Consider the following 22,890-nt stretch of genomic DNA (forward strand, 5'->3'; position numbering starts at 1 on the left):
AACAGCAGAAGTCACACTGATTTAAAGTAAATAATAATTAATATGTTTCATGTTTTGATTTAACCATTAAAATTTAATGTTTTGACCTATGTTTTTTATTTTTTTTTATTTTGTACACCTATATATAAATATATACCATGTTTTGAAATTGTAAAAATCTAATTTTATTTTTCAAATTAGGAGGGGTTCGGTGAATGCGCACATGTAACTGGTGGGGTTCGGTACCTCCAAAAAGGTCAAGAACCACTGCTCTAGAGTCTAGAACAGTGGTTCTTAACCTGGGTTCGATCGAACCCCAGGGGTTCGGTGAGTTAGTCTCGGGGGTTCGGTGTTGGTCAAGACTCCCGAATTATATTTGATGAAATCATTGAAATTCAGCAGAGTCAGGTTCAACAGCAACTCTTCAGAACAACATCGCTCTCAACGTTTTGGTGTCAACAATTGGAAACATACCCTGTTATTGCTAAGAAAGCTCTGGAGATTTTTATACCGTTTGTTACAACATATATTTGCGAGCAATCCTTTTCGAAGATGCTGGATATAAAAACGAAGAAGAGAAATAGACTGTGTTGTGAAAATGATATGAGAGTGGCACTTGCCAAGGTAAAGCCGCAAATTACTGAATTGGTTTCTGAAAGGCAACAGCAGAAGTCACACTGATTTAAAGGAAATAATAATTAATATGTTTCATGTTTTGATTTAACCATTAAAATTTAATGTTATGATCTTTGTTTTTTTTTCTTTTTGTACACCTATGTATAAATAAATACCATGTTTTGAATTTGTAAAAATCTAATTTTATTTTTCAAATTAGGAGGGGTTCGGTGAATGCGCATATGTAACTGGTGGGGTTCGGTACCTCCAAAAAGGTTAAGAACCACTGATCTAGAGAGTGGTTTATTTATGTCTATGTGACTCAAGTGGTTAACAAAAACTACGATTAACCATTTCTTGAAATTTTAAGGGTTAAATATCGCATTTTATGAAAAAAATCAATAATTTGTGGAACTTACTCGCTGCTGGATACAGTCCTTCCTGAGAGGTGAGGGATACGATCCACGGAACATCCATAGACTTTCCGCTGCGGACCAACTCGTAAGGGCTGGAGGAGATGAAACTTCCCTCGGAGTCGTCTGCTTCTATCACTGGTGCCCAGGGGGAGAATGGGGCATGGCGGAAAATCTATTAAAACAAATACTCTGTATTAAGTCTGCAACAACTTTATCAACTACCTACTCAAACGAATAAACTTTAAAATACCACCCAGAACAAAAACAGACAGAAAAATGAGTATTGCTGATTTATTAAAATCCTCTTAAAAACAGTACAGCAACATTTATTAATTTCCTAATTCATTGGAACACGTGTTCATTCACCTGCGTTTGGCCTCTTAATATATAATGACGAAATGCGACAGTATTTTATGAAGATGTGTTCCGACGTCACGTTAATACATTCCTTTTTTACTAAAATTTTATCATGAAATCTATCAATTCATTTGGTAAGGGCCTGCAGTCCCGTTAATAACAGGATTATGAATAATTTGAAGAGATTTTTAATAAATTAGCAATAATTAATATCGGTTTGTTTTCTCCGTGTAGCTTTAAAAACTTATTCCACAGAAGCCTGACGAGCACAAATTCACAAATGTGATCCAATCATAAAAATGTATCATAAAATTGTTTGATCAAAATCAAAACCAGAAGGATTCCGACAAATTCTTTGCTACACGCAGTTCTTCTTAGAAAATTGAAAGCTTTCATGTAAAAAAGTATTAGTTTTCCTATTTAAAAAAACTTGTTTATTCACTGTGTACTTCTCGAATTTATTTGTATAAAATAACTGTTTACGGATATTGTGCACTTTATCCCATGTTTATATGTAACACAGTATTTTTTTTATATAAAAAATTTACCTTTAAATTTATATAAAAGTTTATTTGTCTGCTGCTAATGTTAATTTGTTAAAAAAATAGTTACGGTGCAGGTGAAATCTCCCGTTATTTTTTTACGTTGTCTTTTTAAATGAATCGTTCGTTTTGAAATGTTCGTTTTCTCCTTAAATGAAAAAAAAATGCAAAAACTTTCAGTACAATAATTATTTAATAATGAGTTCATAGTTCAGATACAGCTTTGCATTGAGTTTTGGATTGGAGTACGTTGATAAAAAAAAATATGAAACTGGAATGGTTTCACTCATCCTTCAGAAAGGATATAGAAGATAGATAGCCATCCACAGTGGCGGCTTAAAGGGGGGGCGGGGGGTGCGGTCCGCCCCGGGTACCAAGGACCAAGGGGTGACAACGACAACACACTTGTGCAGCCAAATAAGACCTGCATCACACACAGCTATAAAAGCGCAAGCAGATATCTTTTGAACCGCGAGCGCTTATCTTTTCTACCGTCACACGACGCTATAAAATATTTCTTCCTATGGTAGGGGAAGGAGTCAGACGAATTAGAGAGCTGCCACAAAATACCATTTCTTTGTACTGAATTGACAGCTGTCATCCGCCCGTTTAGGCAGCTCCGTAATTAATATGACGCCCTTCCCTGTTCACCGCGGAGTGGGGGGTGCATAACTTTTCATATATCACCTCAGGAGCGGTTACGGCGTAAGATGTGTACTGTCTATGGTTCATCTGCGCATAAAAGCGCTAGGTGTGACAGGTCTCATGGAATTGTATGGAGAGCGATATTTGGCGTGCGATCATCTTTTATATTTTATAGCTGAGTCTGACGCCTACATAATGCGCACAAAATCTCCCTATAAAGACTGCTGCGCTGCTCACTGCGCGGGTGGAAGGGGTGAAGAGCGCGCCCTCTTCCCGCGCCGCTCCTTGCGTCAGACAATCACAGTCAGTCAGCAACAGTCAGTCAGTGCAGTCGGTTTTTTGTTTACTTCTGTCTCGTTTAACGTTGTCAATGATACGCAAAAGTTCCTTTCAAGAAAATAAAAGTTAAATGAAGAATAATTCGTGGTGAGTACTAAAAAGTCACTTGGTATTGATGCCACCGTAAATATTTTCTTATGCAAATCCCGATAAGTATTATGTTTAAGCTTTAAATGAGAAATCGACGCGATTGTGGAAAAATTTTATGGCTAGTAATAATTTGAGTCTCTACCTGAATTTAGGTACCTAAGTTTAAAAAACTACCCACAAAAACTAACAGCCTCAGTTTTATGCTCTTCTCAGGTTCTGAAATTTGGTACTTAGTACAAATACTACTCAAAATTGAATGCGCATCAGTGCAAACTTATTGGTGGGTTGATTTTGAAACTTTCGTAAATGGTCACCGCCGCCACATGTATGTTGGGCCTCCTTCTTACGGCACGCGAATGACTGAGCGTCTGGCCCGCGTGGACCGGCTAACATAAGTATTAACGATAGTATGATTTATACAATTCAGACCTAAATAAAAAAATGGCAGTATAAAAATAAACACTTGAACTATTTCTGTCTGTGAGAGTTGAAATTGTTCAAACGGGAAGTGAACCTTATCAAAATAGAGATGGCCCATTTTTAGATACTGTTGTAAGGCCAGGAGATAATGTAAAAGGAAAGAGCCGACACTTCAATCCAGAATGGTTTTACAAAGCGTTGCCAAATGGAGAAAAAGTACCCAGAAAATGGATGGTATATTCTTTAACAAAAAACAGTTTATACTGTTTTTGTTGCAAACTATTTACTTATCCCGAAAAAAATCATCAGAGTTTCGCCAACGGGTTTAATTCGTGGTGGAAACTAAATCCTAAAGTGTCTGAACACGAAAATTCTGAGAACCATCTCTCCTGTTTTGAAAAATGGAAACTTTTGGAAAATGGATTGAAGTTGCGAAAAACAATCGACTATGACCATCAGATGGTGTTTGACCAAGAAAGAAAGAAGTGGCGTGATATTTTGAGCCGCCTTTTAGATGTCATTATATTCCTGGCACGCCAAAATCTATCTTTTAGAGGGCATAGAGAGGGAGTTACATCAGATAGAGGAAATTTCTTAGAATTAGTTAATTTACTGTCGAAATATGACCCAGTGCTAAAAGAACACATGCTGAGAATTGAACATGCCACCTGTATAAACCGGAAACGGGTAGATTCATATTTGTCCAAAAACATTCAAAATGAGTTCATAAACCTTTTGGGGAAGGAAGTGAAAGATAACATTGTGAACGACATAAAAAAAGCCAAATATTTTGGAATTATTTTTGACGGTACTCCAGATATATCACAAGTTGATCAGATGAGTTACGTGATCAGATATGTTCATATTCAAGGCGATCAAGTTGAAGTGAAGGAATCATTTCTAGGTTTTTTCCCTATAGCTGGAAAGACTGCAGTTGATCTTGCTGAAAATATCCTTACACAGCTGGGGAGTGATAATTCAGACATACATCTATGTCGAGCCCTAGGATATGATAATGCTGCAACCATGGCAGGAATTCATGGTGGTGTACAAGCAAAAATCAAAGAACGCAACCCGAAAGCTTTGTTTTCGCCTTGTGCAAATCATTCGCTTAATCTATGTGGAGTGCTCTCGTTTGGTAGCGTTTCTTCAAGTTTAACTTTTTTCGGAACTGTAGAAAGAGTTTACACGTTCTTTTCATCATCCACACATCGGTGGGAAATATTAATGAAAAATGTAGGCGTGTCCGTTAAACGTGAGATGACTCTTCCTTTCACCCTTTGAATTTAATTTTTTTTTTGTTATACCTAAGTGACCTTAGGCCACTGGCATTAAAATATCCTTAGAACTCTTTCTCCCTTCGGTAGCTACGAAGGCTACTCATGGTTCTCAAGTAATATATATACATTTATATAAAGACAAATGTACTTAGTTAATTAATACGCCGGTTACGACCTTCAACGTAACTCCCTCGTATTTAGTTGTAATTAAATCCCACCAAACGTTGTGTGATTTTTTTGCTTTATGGTATCGGGTTTTTAATTACTTTGTTTGGTAACCCCTAGTTCTCTTTAGGACAGGGATGAAGTCAGAGATGTTAATTTCAAAGTTAACGAATCGAAGTTGGATCAATATACCTAACCCCCCGTTTTCTCCATACTGTCTACCTCCCTTAATCTGATCTCCTTAGAAGTTCACCTAAGCCGTCCTCCCGACCTGTCATAAAACCTTAATACACAAAACGGAAGTCAAACATAATTTGTTAGTACATTGCAATCATAATTTGCTCTCCGGGGCCCTCCGGCTTGCCGTCCTCTCCTACTAGATGGGGTAAACATGAGACTAATTTCAAGCATGTTAGTACGATTCAGTTATTGCATATATGATGAACTCGGAATATTACTTTGCTAGCAATATCTGGCTCCTGCCTCCTTCAAGACGTGAAAATGATCCGTATCGATCTGGGTTTGGCATGATCACTCGACCCAATCTCCTAGTTGGTGCCTAAGTCACCGTGTCCTAGTCGACCATTCCTGTGGCCGTCACATACTACGTCCAGATCTCAAACAGAGTCTCACGCTCCCAGATTCCAACTCCTCCGAGAATTACGCCTACTTAGTACGAACCGGTTTCGTTCTATATGCAAAAATATACTTGCGGTTTTCGTGGAAAGCAGTTTCCTAGGCTGGTTCCCATCCTCTGAGAGGACGTGTATGCAGCCGTAGTGTATCATCCCGATAGTTACCAGACTACATACATCTCCCCTGCAGACAGTACATATGAATAAATATATATAAATTTACTTTGTTTTGTTTTATAATCTGCAATGTACTATTTATACAGCACATCCCAGACCAAGCATTGCCGAGAAGGAGTTGTGAATTCCAACCAGTTCGCCTGATATATACTTGCTAATATACACGTGAATAATTACGATATACATAATATATTACGTTTTTTTTTTTTTGTTCGATGATTTTATTTATAGAGATCACCAACTCCGTTATGACCTTTGGCCACGTCCCCAGGCTCCCCCTTCTCCTGGCTGCCACCCTGTTTATTCAAATTTTCCCTCAGGCACCACCTGATCTTGGGATCCTCCCGTTAAGTGAATTTAGCTATGTTCGTAGACTTCCAATCGCAACTCAAAATTTACTTCGATTATCCCTCAGGCACTGTCTGGTTTTGGGATACTCCCGTTAAATGAATTTAGCTATGTTCGTAGACCCTCGATTGCTGCTCAAAATTACTTCAATTATTCTCAGACACTAGCTGATTTTTGGCTCCACCCGTTAAATGAATTTAGCTATGTTCGTAGACTTCCAATCGCAACTCAAAATTTACTTCGATTATCCCTCAGGCACTGTCTGATTTTGGGATACTCCCGTTAAATGAATTTAGCTATGTTCGTAGACTTCGAAGCAAGACTTTAGTACCCAAGTAGCCATTCATTCAGCCGCCGTATTTTTTTTTTCGAAACCAACTCCGCATTCCAGACTCAGCTGTTTCTAATGTCTCAGTTAATCTTCAAGGCCGTCTGCCCCTTCAGACCCTAATAAATCAACCTGTTTTTCAGCACAACTCGAGTCAATGCCCTATCCATTTTAAAGCCGGTTTGAAATGAATATTTTTTTTTTTCTCCTTTGTATTATCGTGTTACAAAAGTCGGTTCGGTCGACCCACTTATTTGAATTGTCCCCACGATAAATAGGTACTTTACCTACAATGAACTATAATGACAAATTCCGGTTACGATCCTAGTCCATAGAATAATTGATAATTGTTTTGTCATGGAATAAATGATATTTATTTTATCAGCTTATGCATTCATTCGTACATACACATACATATGTTATTTGATAATACGTACATAATTACGGTCCCAACTGGCGTCTTCAAAATAACTGCCGGATTAGCAGCCTCCATCTTTGTCCTGCAAATATATTATATTCGTGCAATTTACTTACCTGAGCCCCTCTCCTCTAATCCACCGGGATAGCGACGGCAAAACAACCTGTTCTTATACTTCCATCCGTCTATCAATAATTCCTCTATCAGATTGTAAATGCCTAATTTAAACGCGCGCCCTGATTATCTCACTGAATTGAGTCCTCTAATCTCAGTAATAAATTTTTTTTTGTTCTTACTATTTGTTATAACGAGGTATGGTTATTATTTAGCGCACGAAGTGGAGTACGCGATTTAATTTTCCCTTTTCATACCAGTACTAAAGTATTATTATTATTTCTATCATTTTCGATTGAATTCGCGAGTTGACGTGAACACTGAATCTGAATAATTCTCCGAAGTCCGAAATTCTCTGAATCCGATATTGATTATTTTATCTTTAATTATTGTTGTTATCATTTTCCCAGCTTAAATTTCTGGCAACGAAAGATCGCGTTAACCTCGAATTATAGCCGTCTCCCCTCTCCCTTTCAACACTTCGTATTAACAACTCGGCTTATAACGCGACACCGTAGTGTCGTTTCTAATCTTTTTTTTTCCACTGAATTTAAATTAATTAAATTTTTCAACCTTAATTTATTATCACGCCAAATACTGTGTTTAACTAATTCTTTGAAGTTCTAAAATCCTCTAAGGTCCGATATTAATTATTTTTCCAAACACTGAATCTAACTGTCTGTCTTTGACTATGGAATTTTCCTAAGTCCACAAATAAATGCCGATCAGCGCGACGTGTTTGAACGGTCCCCGGCGAGTTCCAACTCTCTCAAAAATTCACGAAAAAGACTTCCCGTTTTTTCTAAATTCAGCCCTTTTATAGTCCCGTTTCCTCATTAATCACGTCAAATACATGCTATTCTAACCTTTATCGACTCGTATGTTCTTTTCTATTTAGTCCATAGTCGCATCATGCTAATTAGGCCATCCTGATCATTTCAAGAAAGTTAACACCCTGGCATTCGTCTCATGTGACAGAAAGATCAGACGCGGACTGGGAAGCGGTCCCGTATTCCCATACGGCGTTTTCTATATTACGCTCTAGTGCGAGCTGTCCTTTTGTAGTGTGAATTCCGGGCCTTTTAATTTTAAATGCTATCGTGTCCGCACAATTTATTTAATGGCCGTCGTTTATGATGTGATACGCTCTGTTTTTAACGCTTTCACGAGCTTAGCTTTGATCTTCCTCACTTTGCCTTCGACAATTTAAACGGTGTACACGTCCGTTTCCCCCTCTTTCTTCCAAACAATTACTTCCGACAATTCAAACGGTGTATGTTAAACATCCCGCGTACGATCGTCCCCTACTTCTAACATTTTGTTCTCTTCCCTTACAAACGGTCTAATATAGCTATTCCATTTTTTTTTCCACCGATTATTTCTATTTAAGGCTTCCATCGATACTTGTTTTAGTTGAGACGTCCCAGTTTACATCATCTCGTTTATATTTTTATTCCACGTTTTAGTCCGCATCGGTTTGATACCCTGCCTATTCCTTCGACCAACTTTATCCCAAGAATTATTACTGGATTCTTACAACCCCTCTCTGTAATTCTGGGTGTAACTTCGGGTGGTACCTCCAAACGCCCATCTCCTGTCTTTATCCCCCAAGTCATTTCGCATCAATCTGAGCCCTTAAGTATCTGTCACAACAAACCCGAATGTACTCTCTCATAATTTCCTCACTAATTGTTTATACATTAATTTTAATGTGTTTTCGTCTCCATAAGACGCGGGTTAATTTTATCACCTCGTTGGATCGTTATTAGCGTCCTAATGGCCCAAAACCATGTCCGTATTTTTTTCAAAATCAGCGCTCTCAAGTGTCTGACATCGCCAACCTTTTTTCCCTTGGTATCCCTTTCGCAACTAACTTCGCGCCATCATTCTCCTGTAACCTCAACGCTGTTTCTTTGCGGTTCCACGTCATGCTTACGATAGGAGTTCAATGTTTGCTTTTTTTTCCACTTTTCTTACGTAATTTGCCTGTTTTTCCCTTATTTCTGTTGTTTTCTTTTAAGTGACGCGTGTAACTGCCCTCTCCCCCAATGATTTCCACTTCCGGTATGTCTTAACGTAGGATTCTACCAATTTCTCTCAGTCCCCAGTTCGTTTCGCGTTATGTCTCTTACCTTTCTTGCAACACGTCCCCCTCGTTCGTCGATGGTTTACGATCCCGTTTCGCCACACCCTTGCATTCCAAACCCATGACGTCATCGCACTACCCTCTACCAAGGTTCCCGTTTTTTCTTGTAATAAATCAAGATAGCCCCTCCCGGTTCAAAGTCCATTCCTTTGTTGTTTCGGTAAACCACGCCCACTTGCCGCCTCGCACCCTCTGGATCCTCTTGATTGGTGGGAGATTAAATCGAGGCCTACGAATGGTCCCCCTCTCTACCTCACAGAGACATCTGCCTTCGACCCTGTAAAGCTTCATCCACCCATCCATTTGATTGTAATTACTTATTTTTCGACTCTGCCGCTAGAGGTCTCCGCCTGTATTATCTCAGTAAAAGTGCATCATATCACAAACGGCTATCAGATACAAGATGGAGTGCTCATCACGACGCTGTTAAACCATTGAAGAATAATTTTGAGAAGCTTGTTTCAACACTCGAAGATATGTGTGATCCCAACACCAGTAAAGAAAACGTTGAGACAAGGGAAGCAGCATCAACACTCATACCAGCTTTGTGTGACTTCAGTTTTCTATGCTATCTTTCATTTTGGTGTGAAGTACTAGAAGAAGTTAATCAGACGCAAAAGTATATTCAAACATCTGGGCTATCATTAGAAAAGTGTGTAATAAAGATTAAGGCCCTTAAAATTTTTCTTCAAAGTCAACGCAATCAAATAGTGGAAAAGGCTATTTGCTACGCATCAAAAATATGTGAGGACTTTGACATTCCGATTGAAGGGAAAAGAGGAAGGAGGAGATTTCGTAAACGTATGCCCGGAGAAATGGCCCGAGATGCTGGTCTTACATTACCAGACGAGCTGCAGAGAGCAATGTTAGAATGTCACGATAGATTTTACAAAGAACTAGACCATCGTTACAGGGCAATGGATTTTATTCTGGTTACATTTAGTGTTTTTCAGACAAAAACGTTGGTAACATCACCAGAAGGAGATCTTCGTGGAATGGTTCCAAATTTATTAAAAATTTACGATGAATTTTCAGGAGAGGATATCGTGTTGGAGATATTACGATTGAGGCGCCATTTAGAAGCCGCCAACATTTCTGCCCACGAAGCAGTTCAATGGACTACATTGGAGCTCCTCAGATTCATTGTAAAATGGGGCTATTCTGAGTCAGTTCCAAGTTTAGCGCTGTGTCTAAGATTTTTTTTGACAATCTGTGTTTCGGTGGCTTCATGTGAAAGAAGCTTTTCAAAGTTAAAATTAATAAAATCTTATTTAAGATCCACAATGAGCCAAGCGCGACTAACCAATCTTTCGATTTTATGAATTGAAAGAGACAGGAAAATAAATTTTGATAATGTCATCGAATATTTCAGTAAAATAAAGTCTCGTTAGCATGTTTAGTATTCGGTGTTTTATTTTAAGTAGGGGTGCTCAATACAAAACCGCCCCAGGTGCCAATCTACCCTAAGACGCCACTGGCCATCCACTTGAGTTCTTCGTACTAATCCTGAAGAACTAAGGAGTATCTAAATAGGTTTTCAGAGGCCTAAACTCAGGTGGTGAAGGATAGTGTGATGTGAACAACGCATCTTTAGGCGCAAGCAACTGGAGTGAGATGACGAGAGATAGGAGTGATGCTTTTCCTAGCGGCTGTCAGGACTCTCCAAGACCCGTGACGATTATGTTTGCTATTGTTAATAACTATATATTAGAGGATTTTTAGTAAAAAAATTAGCTTGGAACGGCTCACATACTACCATGCTGTGCGGCCATTGATGTTAGTCAATGTATCCGGCCCATCCGGAGGCAACTATTGGATTAATTCTGAATTCTTTTGTTTCGAAGAATTCGCCTGATGTCATCAAATGCCATACAGGGCCATTTTTTTTTTATTTTTACAATTGGAAGATTTCCGTTAAATGCCAATTCTAATTCTGTTTCAGCTTTTGAATAAATTTTGAACAGCAGAAGAGGACTGTTGGCACCTAGCATCGTGCTACCTACCTTTATATCTTTTGTAAAATTATTGTGGCCTATCTACCCAACTCCCCTCTCCTCTCCTCTCCTATGCCGACTTAGTTGATTAAAAATATTCGTCCTGTCAACATCGTTTGATTACGGAGCCCCCTTTATCGACCGTGTCGAAATCAAAGCCATCGTGAGCTCGCGCATGGTGAAATTTGTGAATTGTTGTGAACCAGCGCAAAGAAGAATTGAAAACCGTGGAAGAATAGAAAAGGGTAAGTCGGCATTCCGAACCTTTTCCAATCCTATTGTTCCGCGTTGCGACGGTGCTATATCCGTCCCCAACATTGGTCATTCGAGCCTGATAATTTATATTAATTGAAAAAATTGTGGTTAATTTAATTATTTCAAGGTTAAATTGTTCATAAAAGTTGATCTATGTGTAAAATTCGCGTCAGCCGTGCTGTTCGCGAAAATTGCCTGTAGGTAGTAAAAAATACTTAACTGGTGACAAATTTGTTAATATTTAAAATAAATTGTTGTATTCACTCGGCATTTTTGTGCAGATTAATTTCTCAATACAATGGCTGAGAAAAAAGTACTTTTGTTGCAATCCCGACGTGAGCGAATAGTATCTCGTATTCGTATTACGCAAGAGCTCATAGCGAGCACTTATGATGATAGTAAGAAAAAAGATACGTTTCTTGCTAGATGTGAAAAGTTAAAAGATTGGTTACAAGAATTTGAATCAGTTCAAAACGAGATTGAGGAACAATTACTGTCATTAGACAAGATTACAGAAATGTCAGAACTAGGAAACATTGCGAATTATGTTGATTCAATGTATTTCGAGATCATGCAAATGAAAAGCGTTATCACTAGTAATAATGAAAATTCAATTCCTAAAACGGCAAGAAATTCGGTGATTCGTGCACCAGTGATAAAGCTGCCCACTTTTGATAGTAACATTAAAAGTTGGTGCTCATTTCATTCATTATTTAAAAGTCTTATACATGACAGCAATGCATATACTAATGTAGAAAAATACCATTATCTTTTATCAGTTATTACAGGGCCGGCACTGGCACTTATACAATCATTGCCTCTTATCGAAGAGAATTATGACATTGCCTGGAATATTCTGGTAAATCAATACCAAAATTCTAGAATTCTTTTCACGCATTATGTTGATGAAATTCTTAATTTCAAAATATTACAAAACGAGTCTGCGTCAGGTATAGCGCGGTTACTCAGTACGTTTCAAGAGAATTGCGCCGCTATAAAGGCGATGAAGATAGAAAATATCTTTGATAAATTTGTTGGTCATATTATGATACGATCGATGGATCTGACAACTAAACGTCAATTTGAATCCAAATTGCCCGGTGAAGAGATTCCAGAATTGGATTCAATTTTCGAGTTTCTGAGAAATCAAACGCGAATTTTAGAAATGTTATCTCCACATACTACAAAAGAGAAAAAAGGTTCGTTTAAAACGTTGTTATCTGCCAATAAGAATGATAATAACCTTCATTGTCCATTATGTAAAGGTGCACATTTTCTTTACAAATGTGCATCTTTTACATCTTTAAGTCCCCATCAAAGGAGGGACAAAATTAAAACTTTAAACCGCTGTTTCAATTGTTTGAAACAACACCATGTAAAAGATTGTGTATCAAAATTTACATGCCAGGTTTGTAATAAAAAACACCATTCAATGTTGCACATTGCCGTCGAACCATCGGGCGAAAATGAATTTAATAATTCAAGTGCAACCCTGGCCGCAACAACGATTCCGAGCGTTTCTACCGTTTTGTTAGGAACTGTACAACTTGAGGTCCGAAATCAATATAATGATTATATACCTATCCGCGCCGTCGTAGATTGTGGGAGTCAAGTCTCTCTGATTACGGAAAGATGTGCTCAGCTTTTGGGTTTGTCAATTAAAAAACATCGTATTTCACTGAACGGTTTAGGAAATTCTAGTATAAATTCTTGTCATGGAAAAACAAAATGTTTTATAAAACCTCGAAATAAAAAAGGGCCTATTCTTCAATGTCAAACTATCGTGATTACAGAAATCACTTCTAATCATCCGTCATATGATTTACCATCGAGTGGAACGTCACAATTTAAAAATTTAAAATTAGCTGATGAATCATATTACAAGTCGGGCAAAATAGACCTTTTGTTAGGAGCTGACGTATACTTGGATATATTTAGTAGTGGCCATGAAATAATTCACGGCTCTCCATGTGCTGTAAACAGTGTATTCGGTTACATTATAATGGGGAAGATGGAAAACTCGTCATTTCAAACGCCTTCGTCTTTATTTGTTGAAACAAATTCGTTAAGCAATACTCTTAGAAAATTTTGGGAAATTGAAGAAACACCTTCAATTGTGACGAGTAATCCGGACGACGAATTAGCCGAAACAATGTACGCTTCGAATCACTATCGAGAATGTGATGGTAGATATGTTGTACCATTATTAACAAAATCAGAAATTATGCCTTCTCAAAATTCCTTAAAACTTGCGGAATCGCGATTGAACAAACTAGAAATTCGTTTTAAAAGGGATCCCATGTTAGCAATTAATTACGGAAATTTTATACAAGAATATGAGGGTCTGGGACACATGACACGGGTACCTCGGAATTTAGATGCATTCTATTTACCTCATCATTGTGTTTTGAATCCTGACAGTAAAACTACAAAACTACGTGTGGTTTTTGATGGGTCGGCAAAAACCCAACCAAATAACTTATCTCTAAATGACTTATTATTGAACGGTCCAAAATTGCAAACTGAAATTCTACGTTTGATTTTAAATTTTCGTTTTCATAAGTATGTATTTACAGCTGATATTTGTAAGATGTATAGGCAAATATTAATTATTCCATCTCAGCGTAAATTCCAAAATATTTTGTGGAGAGAATCTCAGAATGAACCGGTTATTGATTTCGAGTTACAAACTGTAACGTACGGGTTGTCTAGTTCACCATTCTTGGCCATTCGTACCCTTCGCCAGCTAGCACAAGATGAAGGATCAAAGTATCCTGACGCTGCCAAGGTTCTATGCGATGATTTTTATGTAGATGATTTGGTAACAGGGACAGAAACGATTAGCACAGCCCTCAGACTAAAACAAGATATCATTGGATTGTTAAATCTTGGGAAATTAGAACTTAGTAAATGGCAATCTAATACACCGTCACTTTTGGATCACGTTTCGCAAGAGCACCAGCAAGATGGTCATTCTTTTGATAACGCCGGAACTGATCAAATTGTTAAAATATTAGGCATTCAGTGGAGTCCAACGACTGATAATTTTACCTACAAGGTCGATCTACCTTCAAATAAGATATGCACAAAAAGAACAATTTTATCAACGGTAGCTCGTTTATTCGACCCACTTGGGATCATCACCCCAGTGACATTTTTCGCAAAATGTCTATTACAGGAACTATGGAAGTTAGGTGTCGATTGGGACGATCGTGATGTTCCACCACATATTCATAACACGTGGAGTAAATTTGTAAGTCAACTTTCATTACTTCGAACATTGAATATTCCTAGATATTACAACACGGTGATGACAAGTCGTCTTTTCCTCGTAGGGTTCTGTGACGCTTCACAATTGGGTTATTCTGCAGTGGTATATTTATTAGAGCGTAATAGCAATACCACTCACATCTTAATGGGAAAATCGAAGGTCGCTCCTTTGAAAACCCTGTCAATTCCACGACTAGAATTATGTGGGGCCGTTCTTCTCACGAAACTTGTAAAGTATATTATGTCATCTGTAAAGTTTGCCGAACAAATAGAAAACGTTTTTCTATTTACAGATTCGACTATTGTACTAGCGTGGCTAAAAACGCCACCATATTTATTGAAAACATTTGTCGCTAATAGGGTTGTACAAATACTGGAAAATACACCAAATGCTGTTTGGAAGCATGTTGTCTCGGAGGAAAATTGTGCCGATTCTGGTTCAAGAGGGCTTTTCCCAGCAGACATTATATCACACCCTTTGTGGTTTACGGGACCAAAATGGCTTCACCAACCAATAGCACTCTGGCCTTGTTCAGCTGTGTACAATCAATCTGACGGAGAAATACCAGAACTCAAAACATGCAACCTTAAAACGTTTGTATCATCTCAAATAGTACCTAATTCGATTATTAGTAAATATTCTTCATTTTATAAATTGCAACGCGTCGTCGCTTGGATAATGCGTTTCGTAAATAATTGTCAGAAACGTCCTGGTAGTGGAAATTCAAACTCGACTTATCTAAGTTCTCGCGAATTAAATGATTCGCTTATGAAAATCGTACGCATTGAACAGGAAACGTATTTTTCTGTTGATATACGTAATATGCGAAATGGCAGTCCATGTTCAACGCAAATTCAAAACTTGAAACCGTTTCTTGATAGCCACGGTATTATCAGGGTGGGCGGTCGACTCAAGTATTCAAATTTGTCATATGAAAGTAAATTTCCGATCTTACTTCCGAAAATCTGTCATTTAGCTTATTTAATTATAGATTATTATCATAAACAATATCTTCATGTTGGGCCACGAAGCCTTCAATTCACTATTCAGCGTAAATTTTGGATAGTGGCTGCACGGAACAAAATTCGCTCACAACTGTCGAAATGCATTGTCTGCTATAAAATGAAATCTTCGGTGCTACCTCCCCTAATGGGTGATTTACCTCCCTCTCGAGTGCAACAAAGCCGTGCTTTTTCTCGAGTTGGTGTAGATTTCGGAGGACCTTTCACCTTGAAAGATCACAAACGTAGGGGAGCAAAAACGTCAAAGGGTTATTTATGTCTATTTGTATGTATGGCGACGAAAGCAGTTCATTTAGAGATCGTGTCTGATTTATCTTCTGAAGCATTTATTGCAGCCCTTAGCCGGTTTACAGATCGTCGAGGGTTATGTTCTGAAATCATAAGCGATAACGGAACCAATTTCGTCGGTGCAAATCGGTACCTACTCGGTATAAATAAATTCTTGGCATCACAGCGTGATGTTATATCTAATCATCTAATTCAGAGCGGCATTATTTGGTCTTTTAACCCTCCAGCAAGTCCTCATTTCGGAGGCTTATTTGAGGCAGGGATAAAATCTGTAAAATACCATTTAAAACGGGTGATAGGTGAGACCGTTCTAACTTATGAAGAATTTGCGACAGTTCTCACTAGAATTGAGGCCATCCTCAACTCCCGCCCTTTGTGTTCAATGAGCTCAGACCCTGAGGATGTGAATGGACTCACCCCGGGCCACTTTTTAATCGGTGGATTCCTACTAGGTTTGCCTGAATATGACTTTCTTGACACCACGTCTAATCGTTTAAGTAGGTGGCAACATCTCCAAAAGATGTCGCAACATTTCTGGAAACGTTGGCATTTAGAATATTTAAATACGCTTCAACAACGATCAAAGTGGTGCAAAATTAATCCAAACATTAAATTAGGTCAATTAGTGTTAATAAAGGACGATCGTCTTCCACCGATGAAGTGGGTATTAGGACGAATTATCCACGTTCATCCCGGTAAGGATGGAATAGTTAGGGTAGCTACTGTTAAAACTCAATCTGGTTCGTTGGTTCGACCAGTGATAAAGCTTTGCCCGTTACCGGAAGAATAAAATTATTATTAGTGATAAATCTTAAGATATACATCTAAAATAAAAATACGTTTTCATTTTCCATATTTTTTTTTGTGTTTTATTTTTATTTTATTTACCATTGGGATCTATATATATTTTTTTTGTTGTTGTTTAGATGTCTATACTCTAATTCTCGTTTTGTTTCTTACTCAGATTCTAGACCAAAGGAATATTACCAATTTTAAATATTTTTCAAAACCAAAATTTTTGTTATGGTCCAGGAACCATTCTTTGAAAAGTTATACTTAATTTAGTAAAAAGTTATTTTTTTTTATTGTTTTCTGCGAGGCATTACGGATACAACTTGAATGAACAATTTACCTATGTATATATTTAAATTTACCTTTTATTAAATTTTGTATCATAATTATTAATTCGTTCAAATTAGGTGGGCGGAAATGTTGGCACCTAGCATCGTGCTACCTACCTTTATATCTTTTGTAAAATTATTGTGGCCTATCTACCCAACTCCCCTCTCCTCTCCTCTCCTATGCCGACTTAGTTGATTAAAAATATTTGTCCTGTCAACATCGTTTGATTACGGAGCCCCCTTTATCGACCGTGTCGAAATCAAAGCCATCGTGAGCTCGCGCATGGTGAAATTTGTGAATTGTTGTTAACCAGCGCAAAGAAGAATTGAAAACCGTGGAAGAATAGAAAAGGGTAAGTCGGCATTCCGAACCTTTTCCAATCCTATTGTTCCGCGTTGCGACGGTGCTATATCCGTCCCCAACAAGGACAACTGTCATTTTGTTAAGCTTGTCAGCTTATTACAATTTGACAGAAAGCTGAAACGCTCCTAGAATCGGCGTTTAACGAGGACCTTTCAAATGTCAACAAAACAAAATGGTGGTGAATGTCCATTTGATGATAATGATAAAAATTGGGCCATAGTCTACGAAAGCTTCTTACAGTTTACAAACTTCTCCAAAGCCCTTGCGGTGATTTTTCACAAAAAAGGCGCTATGCAAGTTATCCAATTATTATTACTATTATTAGTGATTTTACGGACAGTAATTATTACGTTTGATATGTTTGATAACCCGAGAAGGCCCAAAAATATTGGTCGTGGCTGAAGATAAACAATAATGATTTATAACTTACCTAAAATAATACTCAGGAACCCAAATAAATATCTATTAGAAAAGGGTGTACTGAAGACACTCACCATTAATTGAGTGATAGTCCTGACGACGGCGGCTCCTGACTTGCTCCTGAGGCACTCCACCATGTCCTTTGTGTCGGCTGTCTCACAACCCATGGCAGCCCCCACCACCCGCGCTTTCTCCAGGGGGGCTTCCTGGATCACCCAGGGACACAGGGCAGTGCCGCTCATCGAGATGGCCTGGTTGAATAAACCTAAAAACATATATAACTAGTAGGTACTTCTGTGAACAGAGAACCTCGCGTCCAAATTCTAATTTTATCTTATTTGGTAAATCAACACCAAAATTTCCTCTGAAATCGCTAGGTTTTGTAACTAAGTAGGTACTTAAAATACTCATTAATATATTTTATTTATTTCAAATAAGGAATTATACAATTTTTCCAAATAAACTTCTCCATCTAAATGACAATTCTTTTTTCAAACTTTCTTCGGGTAGGTAAGTAAGTACTGTAATATTGAAAAAATGCGAAAGAAAGTCTAAATAAACACGACGATTTCACATTGAAAAAATAATCTTTGCTGAACCATTAAAACGGCCACCATCTTAAACCGGAAATGGAACGTAGATTCAAATTTATTAATAGACGAAATGCAAAACGGTCGAGTTAAAACAGGACTTTGTTACGCTCAAAGTTAAATCCAATACATATAATACTGACAAACGAAATTGCCTCCGTAATTTTGATGCTATGTATTTAATGGCATCATACACGGAGAAAAATGACGAATGAATTAACAGATGTCCTGATAAACTTTCAGTAAATGACGAATATAATAATATGATATCGGAACACGTGTTCATCCGTATATTTTTGCATTACAACGAAAATTATTTGTATCGTCATGATAAAAGCCAAATCGATAAAACGTTCGTAAATTGATGTTTTATTAATAGGCCTGTTAATTTACCCTCTCCGTGTACCAACATAAATGGTTATTTTTAATAGCTTTTCTTTTATTTAAATTAATATTATGACCAATCATTTCAAATTGGAAGTTTTGATCGTCCATTATGAACTTTGAAGAAATTATATTTGTGTATAATTTTTTTATTACATATCAGCATTTTTTATGCGCTCGGTACTTTATATTTCCTAGGCTTTTAAAAATGCTGGATTAAAGCAAATACCGAGATGTGTTCTATTCGCATCATTTATAATATATCAAAGCGTTCAAACCTACAACATGATTTTGCGGTACTTCCCATTGCATCAAATATTACCTACCTTTGGAGAGTGTAGACAGCATGTGAAGATGCACGCTAGCCCCACCGGCAGACATCCCCGCAATGGTGATCCTATCTGGAGCTCCGCCGAAACGTTGGATGTTGTCATGAACCCACTGAAGCGCCATGTTCTGGTCCTTCATGCCCATGTTCCCTGGAACGGTGCTGTCCTGGGTGCTCATGAATCCTATCAAATAAATATAACTGTTTGGTCTTGAAATGAGAATGCTTGGTACCTACCGGAACGTCATTTATCCAGTTCCTACCTCCCCACATCCATAATCACCAACTGCAAACTATTTAAATAATGGAACATAAGTTATTGCAAGAAAATCGAGTGTTTTTGTTTTGAACCAAAAAAGAAGAATTCGGACCAAGAAAATGTATTTAACCACCGCCATCTTTTATTAATACAGGCCGTGCTGTAGGAAATGAACTGACAGTTAAATAGTCCTGTTCGCGGACTTTTGTAGGATTGGTACTAATCTCTGCTACTAACCTATAATAACTATACTTCTATATGTATATGATGTATATACTAACCCAGGACTTGGATTTTTAACGGTATTCATAGTTGGGGAAAATACCCCATTTTGTAGAAACAATTTTTACCTAAGACTCCGACCCTGTAAAGGATAGTAACCAGCACAACATGGTTGTCCATGAGGTAGTCAGGCCGGAACGTGTTCCCGGTCCCGAAGACGAACGCTCCTCCGTGTATGTAGACAATGACAGGCAGGTTGAGCATACCAATATCCTCTGGCAAGGGAGTGTACACGTTCAAGTACAAACAGTCTTCGCTACCTGAAAATATAAACCATAATTGTTGATGCATTTTATCTACTCAAAAAAGACCCGTTTTAATATATTTTAGAAATTTTCACGATGACATGATATTTTGTTGGACAAAACATTTTAAAAGTTCACAGCAGTGGGGGAAGAAGTATCAATCCTCCACAATTTTTTTAAACTTTTGTAGTTATTCAAAAGTCAATGGCGATAGTTTTTACGTTTTACAAAAAATGAGTTATTTTTTGTGGTTACATATTAAAACATATTTTTTTTATTGCCTGCCTTTTGAAGATACATTTAAGTGTTTTTTTTAAATGTAGTAATTACTTAATAAAGTTAATATCTGTTAGTGTTTTTAATCGTGCAGGTACTCACACTTACATAATATTTCATCTTTATAAATTTCGGACTTCGTGATAAATGTGAAAACATACTCGTTATTTTGTCTTATCTTTCAACCGACATTGGACATGATAATATTATTCTCTGCTATTTGTTTAGTAAACATCTCAGTGGTGCACCCAGGATTTTGTCTTAGGGGGGGTCGAGTTAAAGTTATAAAAATAAGCTATACAAAGAAAGCTAGGTTTTGCAGATGTTCTTACTAGCGTGTGAACAAAGAAGACGTTATAGTTTTTGACAATATCTAAATTATCTTGGGGATTTGGTGTTTGTCCTTTCAACATTGAAAGATTTATTAATGGCAAAGGAAGTATTAAAACAATCGTGTGGTTAATTCGAAGGTTTTGTCTGAACTGCGCATTGCTACCAACATAATTTGAATCATATTTTTTTGGATTTTAACGAAAAATTACGATGGTTCACTTTGCGCACATCTTTTAGACATAATTTGATTTTGCATAACAAATTTGTGGGGCATAGAAAAATATTATTTAATCCTCGAACGGCGCAGTCGGTTTCTGTAATTTTCCTTCCGCGATGAACAGTCCGTAATAATTGTATGATAATGATTGCTCATTCATTTCATAGGTAGGTACAATAACTCTCATAATGCACAGTACTGGAGCCTGTACCTACCTACCTACCAGTTGAAGTAATTAAAAACCACTGCAAGCATTACGCACTTCTTTAATTATACCTATGTATTTTGGCCCCCCTCTCTGGGTGCGCCACTGAAATAACTGCTATCACACAATTTTAAATTGTTGTGTCTCTTTCAGTATTTACTAATTTCTTGTTCACAGGTATTTTAATAATGAAACTAAAATAGATGATGCTGGTTTATTATAAAATAACAGTCATATTTACCAACAGCATCGTCGTATTCGTCTACCCACTGGAGACAAATATCGGACACTTTCTTGGCCATACGCGTACCGTCCCATTCTTCTGCCTTTTCAGGGTCCTGTGGAAAAATTAACACTATTTATTTATTTTTACATTAGATACATTTAAAGCAGACATAACAGTAATAACATAGCATTATGAGAGCATATATTTAAAAATGAGTAGGTACCAGTGTTATTACGTTTTGTTAGGTCGAATTTAGTTCCTAGCTAGGCAGATTGCCTGTTCTAAGGAACCAAATGTTTGTGAAATGCCAAATGTAATTTAATTATTACTTTTTTTAAAAATTAAGTATACTTATATTATTAAGTTTTTACTAAATTTAACATTAATAGGTAAACATGTATAGTTTTAAGTGAGATTATATAATAGTTTTTCAGTCTTATATTAAGTTTTTACTAAAAGTGACATTAATAGTTAAACATGTATAGTTTTAAGTGACATTATATAATAGTTTTTCAGTCTTATATTAAGTTTTTACTTAATGTGACATTAATAGGTAAACATGTATAGTTTTAAGTGCCTTTTTATAATAGTTTTTCAGTCTTATATTAAGTTTTTACTTAATGTGACATTAATAGGTAAACTATAGTTTTAAGTGACATTATATAATAGTTTTTCAGTCTTATATTAAGTTTTTACTAAAAGTGACATTAATAGTTAAACATGTATAGTTTTAAGTGACATTATATAATAGTTTTTCAGACTCCTCCCTACCTAAGCCAATCGACCGTTTAGTATATGCGTTATGCGTTTAGTATATGCGTTTTAGTACATGCGTTTAAAACCATTTTATTTGATATTTATTATGTATCTTAAGATCATTGAGTACTAGGCATATAGTTACAATTGCAAAGAGGAAGATTAAACAATAATAATATGGTAATTTATGTTGTTTGATGGAAGTAGATGGAGATAATGCTTGTGTTTGGTTCATATTGCGCAATGTTAATAATAAGAATAGTGCAATAATTGATTCGTGTGTTCTGTAAAAGGCAATAATGTGATAAATATATTTATCAAGTTTTATTTCGGTTTGAATACAGTTAGTGTGTAATATTGAGTGTTCTAAAATCGTAACGATACTGAATTTTCTGTGGACGAATACGGAAATTCCACTATTTTTATTTATATTTATTTTTGTCTATGTATAGTTAGCAAGCTGATAAGCTGGTGACTCATCATTTGTGAATGTCTCTGTTGATATTTATGCAGTCTGGTTGAAATATTATGTTATTGATTTTAATAATAATAATAATAAATTCATCAAAGTTCCGGAAAATACTTCAAATATTTTGATGTAGTATGAATAAATCGCTAAATTTGTTCGATGTAGTATTTGATAGATAAATGGTTTGAAGATTGTTTAGTTTTTTTTCGTTAGAATTCGAGTGGTTTGTACATTCAGGGGAGAACGTACGGTCCAGGGATTTACATTTCCAATATTCAATACATATTCTCAAATATCCGATGTTAATCTGTTGTTGAATTATAGTTATTACACATAGTAAAAGTATAACAATATAAATAATTATAATATAAGAAGAACCTAAGAAATAAAATTGTTGTTTATGAGATATTTTATCTGTTCGTATTTCGTTTAGTTGATGTTCAGGATGTGACAGCTGTTTAGTTCAGTTGAAAGTGGTAATATCGTACGAAAGAGTAATAAAAATGACAGATAGTCATATTTTTGATAGAGCCAATTCGGAATCTATTAGGAACGGTCGTGAATTGTCATC

General features: G+C 36.7%; 1 protein-coding gene across 2 annotated transcripts in view; it reads right to left on the reverse strand.

Moving 5' to 3' along the window:
* Nucleotides 1–22,890, reverse strand: part of LOC149420665 (venom carboxylesterase-6-like) — a 39,305-nt gene that overhangs the window by 13,382 nt on the left and 3,033 nt on the right. For both annotated transcript variants that reach the window (XM_089636259.1, XM_089636260.1), the window contains exons 2-6: nucleotides 21,110–21,206; nucleotides 19,661–19,852; nucleotides 19,050–19,235; nucleotides 17,824–18,014; nucleotides 1,014–1,182 (exon numbers count right to left, since the gene is read on the reverse strand). In XM_089636259.1, coding sequence (XP_089492385.1) covers nucleotides 1,014–1,182; nucleotides 17,824–18,014; nucleotides 19,050–19,235; nucleotides 19,661–19,852; nucleotides 21,110–21,206 — 835 coding nt within the window. The remainder of the gene's footprint in view (nucleotides 1–1,013; nucleotides 1,183–17,823; nucleotides 18,015–19,049; nucleotides 19,236–19,660; nucleotides 19,853–21,109; nucleotides 21,207–22,890) is intronic.

The sequence above is a fragment of the Hesperophylax consimilis genome, chromosome 10 (assembly GCF_061612785.1).
Source record: "Hesperophylax consimilis isolate HC1 chromosome 10, BYU_Hcon_1.0, whole genome shotgun sequence".
In the NCBI taxonomy this organism is placed as follows: Eukaryota; Metazoa; Arthropoda; class Insecta; order Trichoptera; family Limnephilidae; genus Hesperophylax; species Hesperophylax consimilis.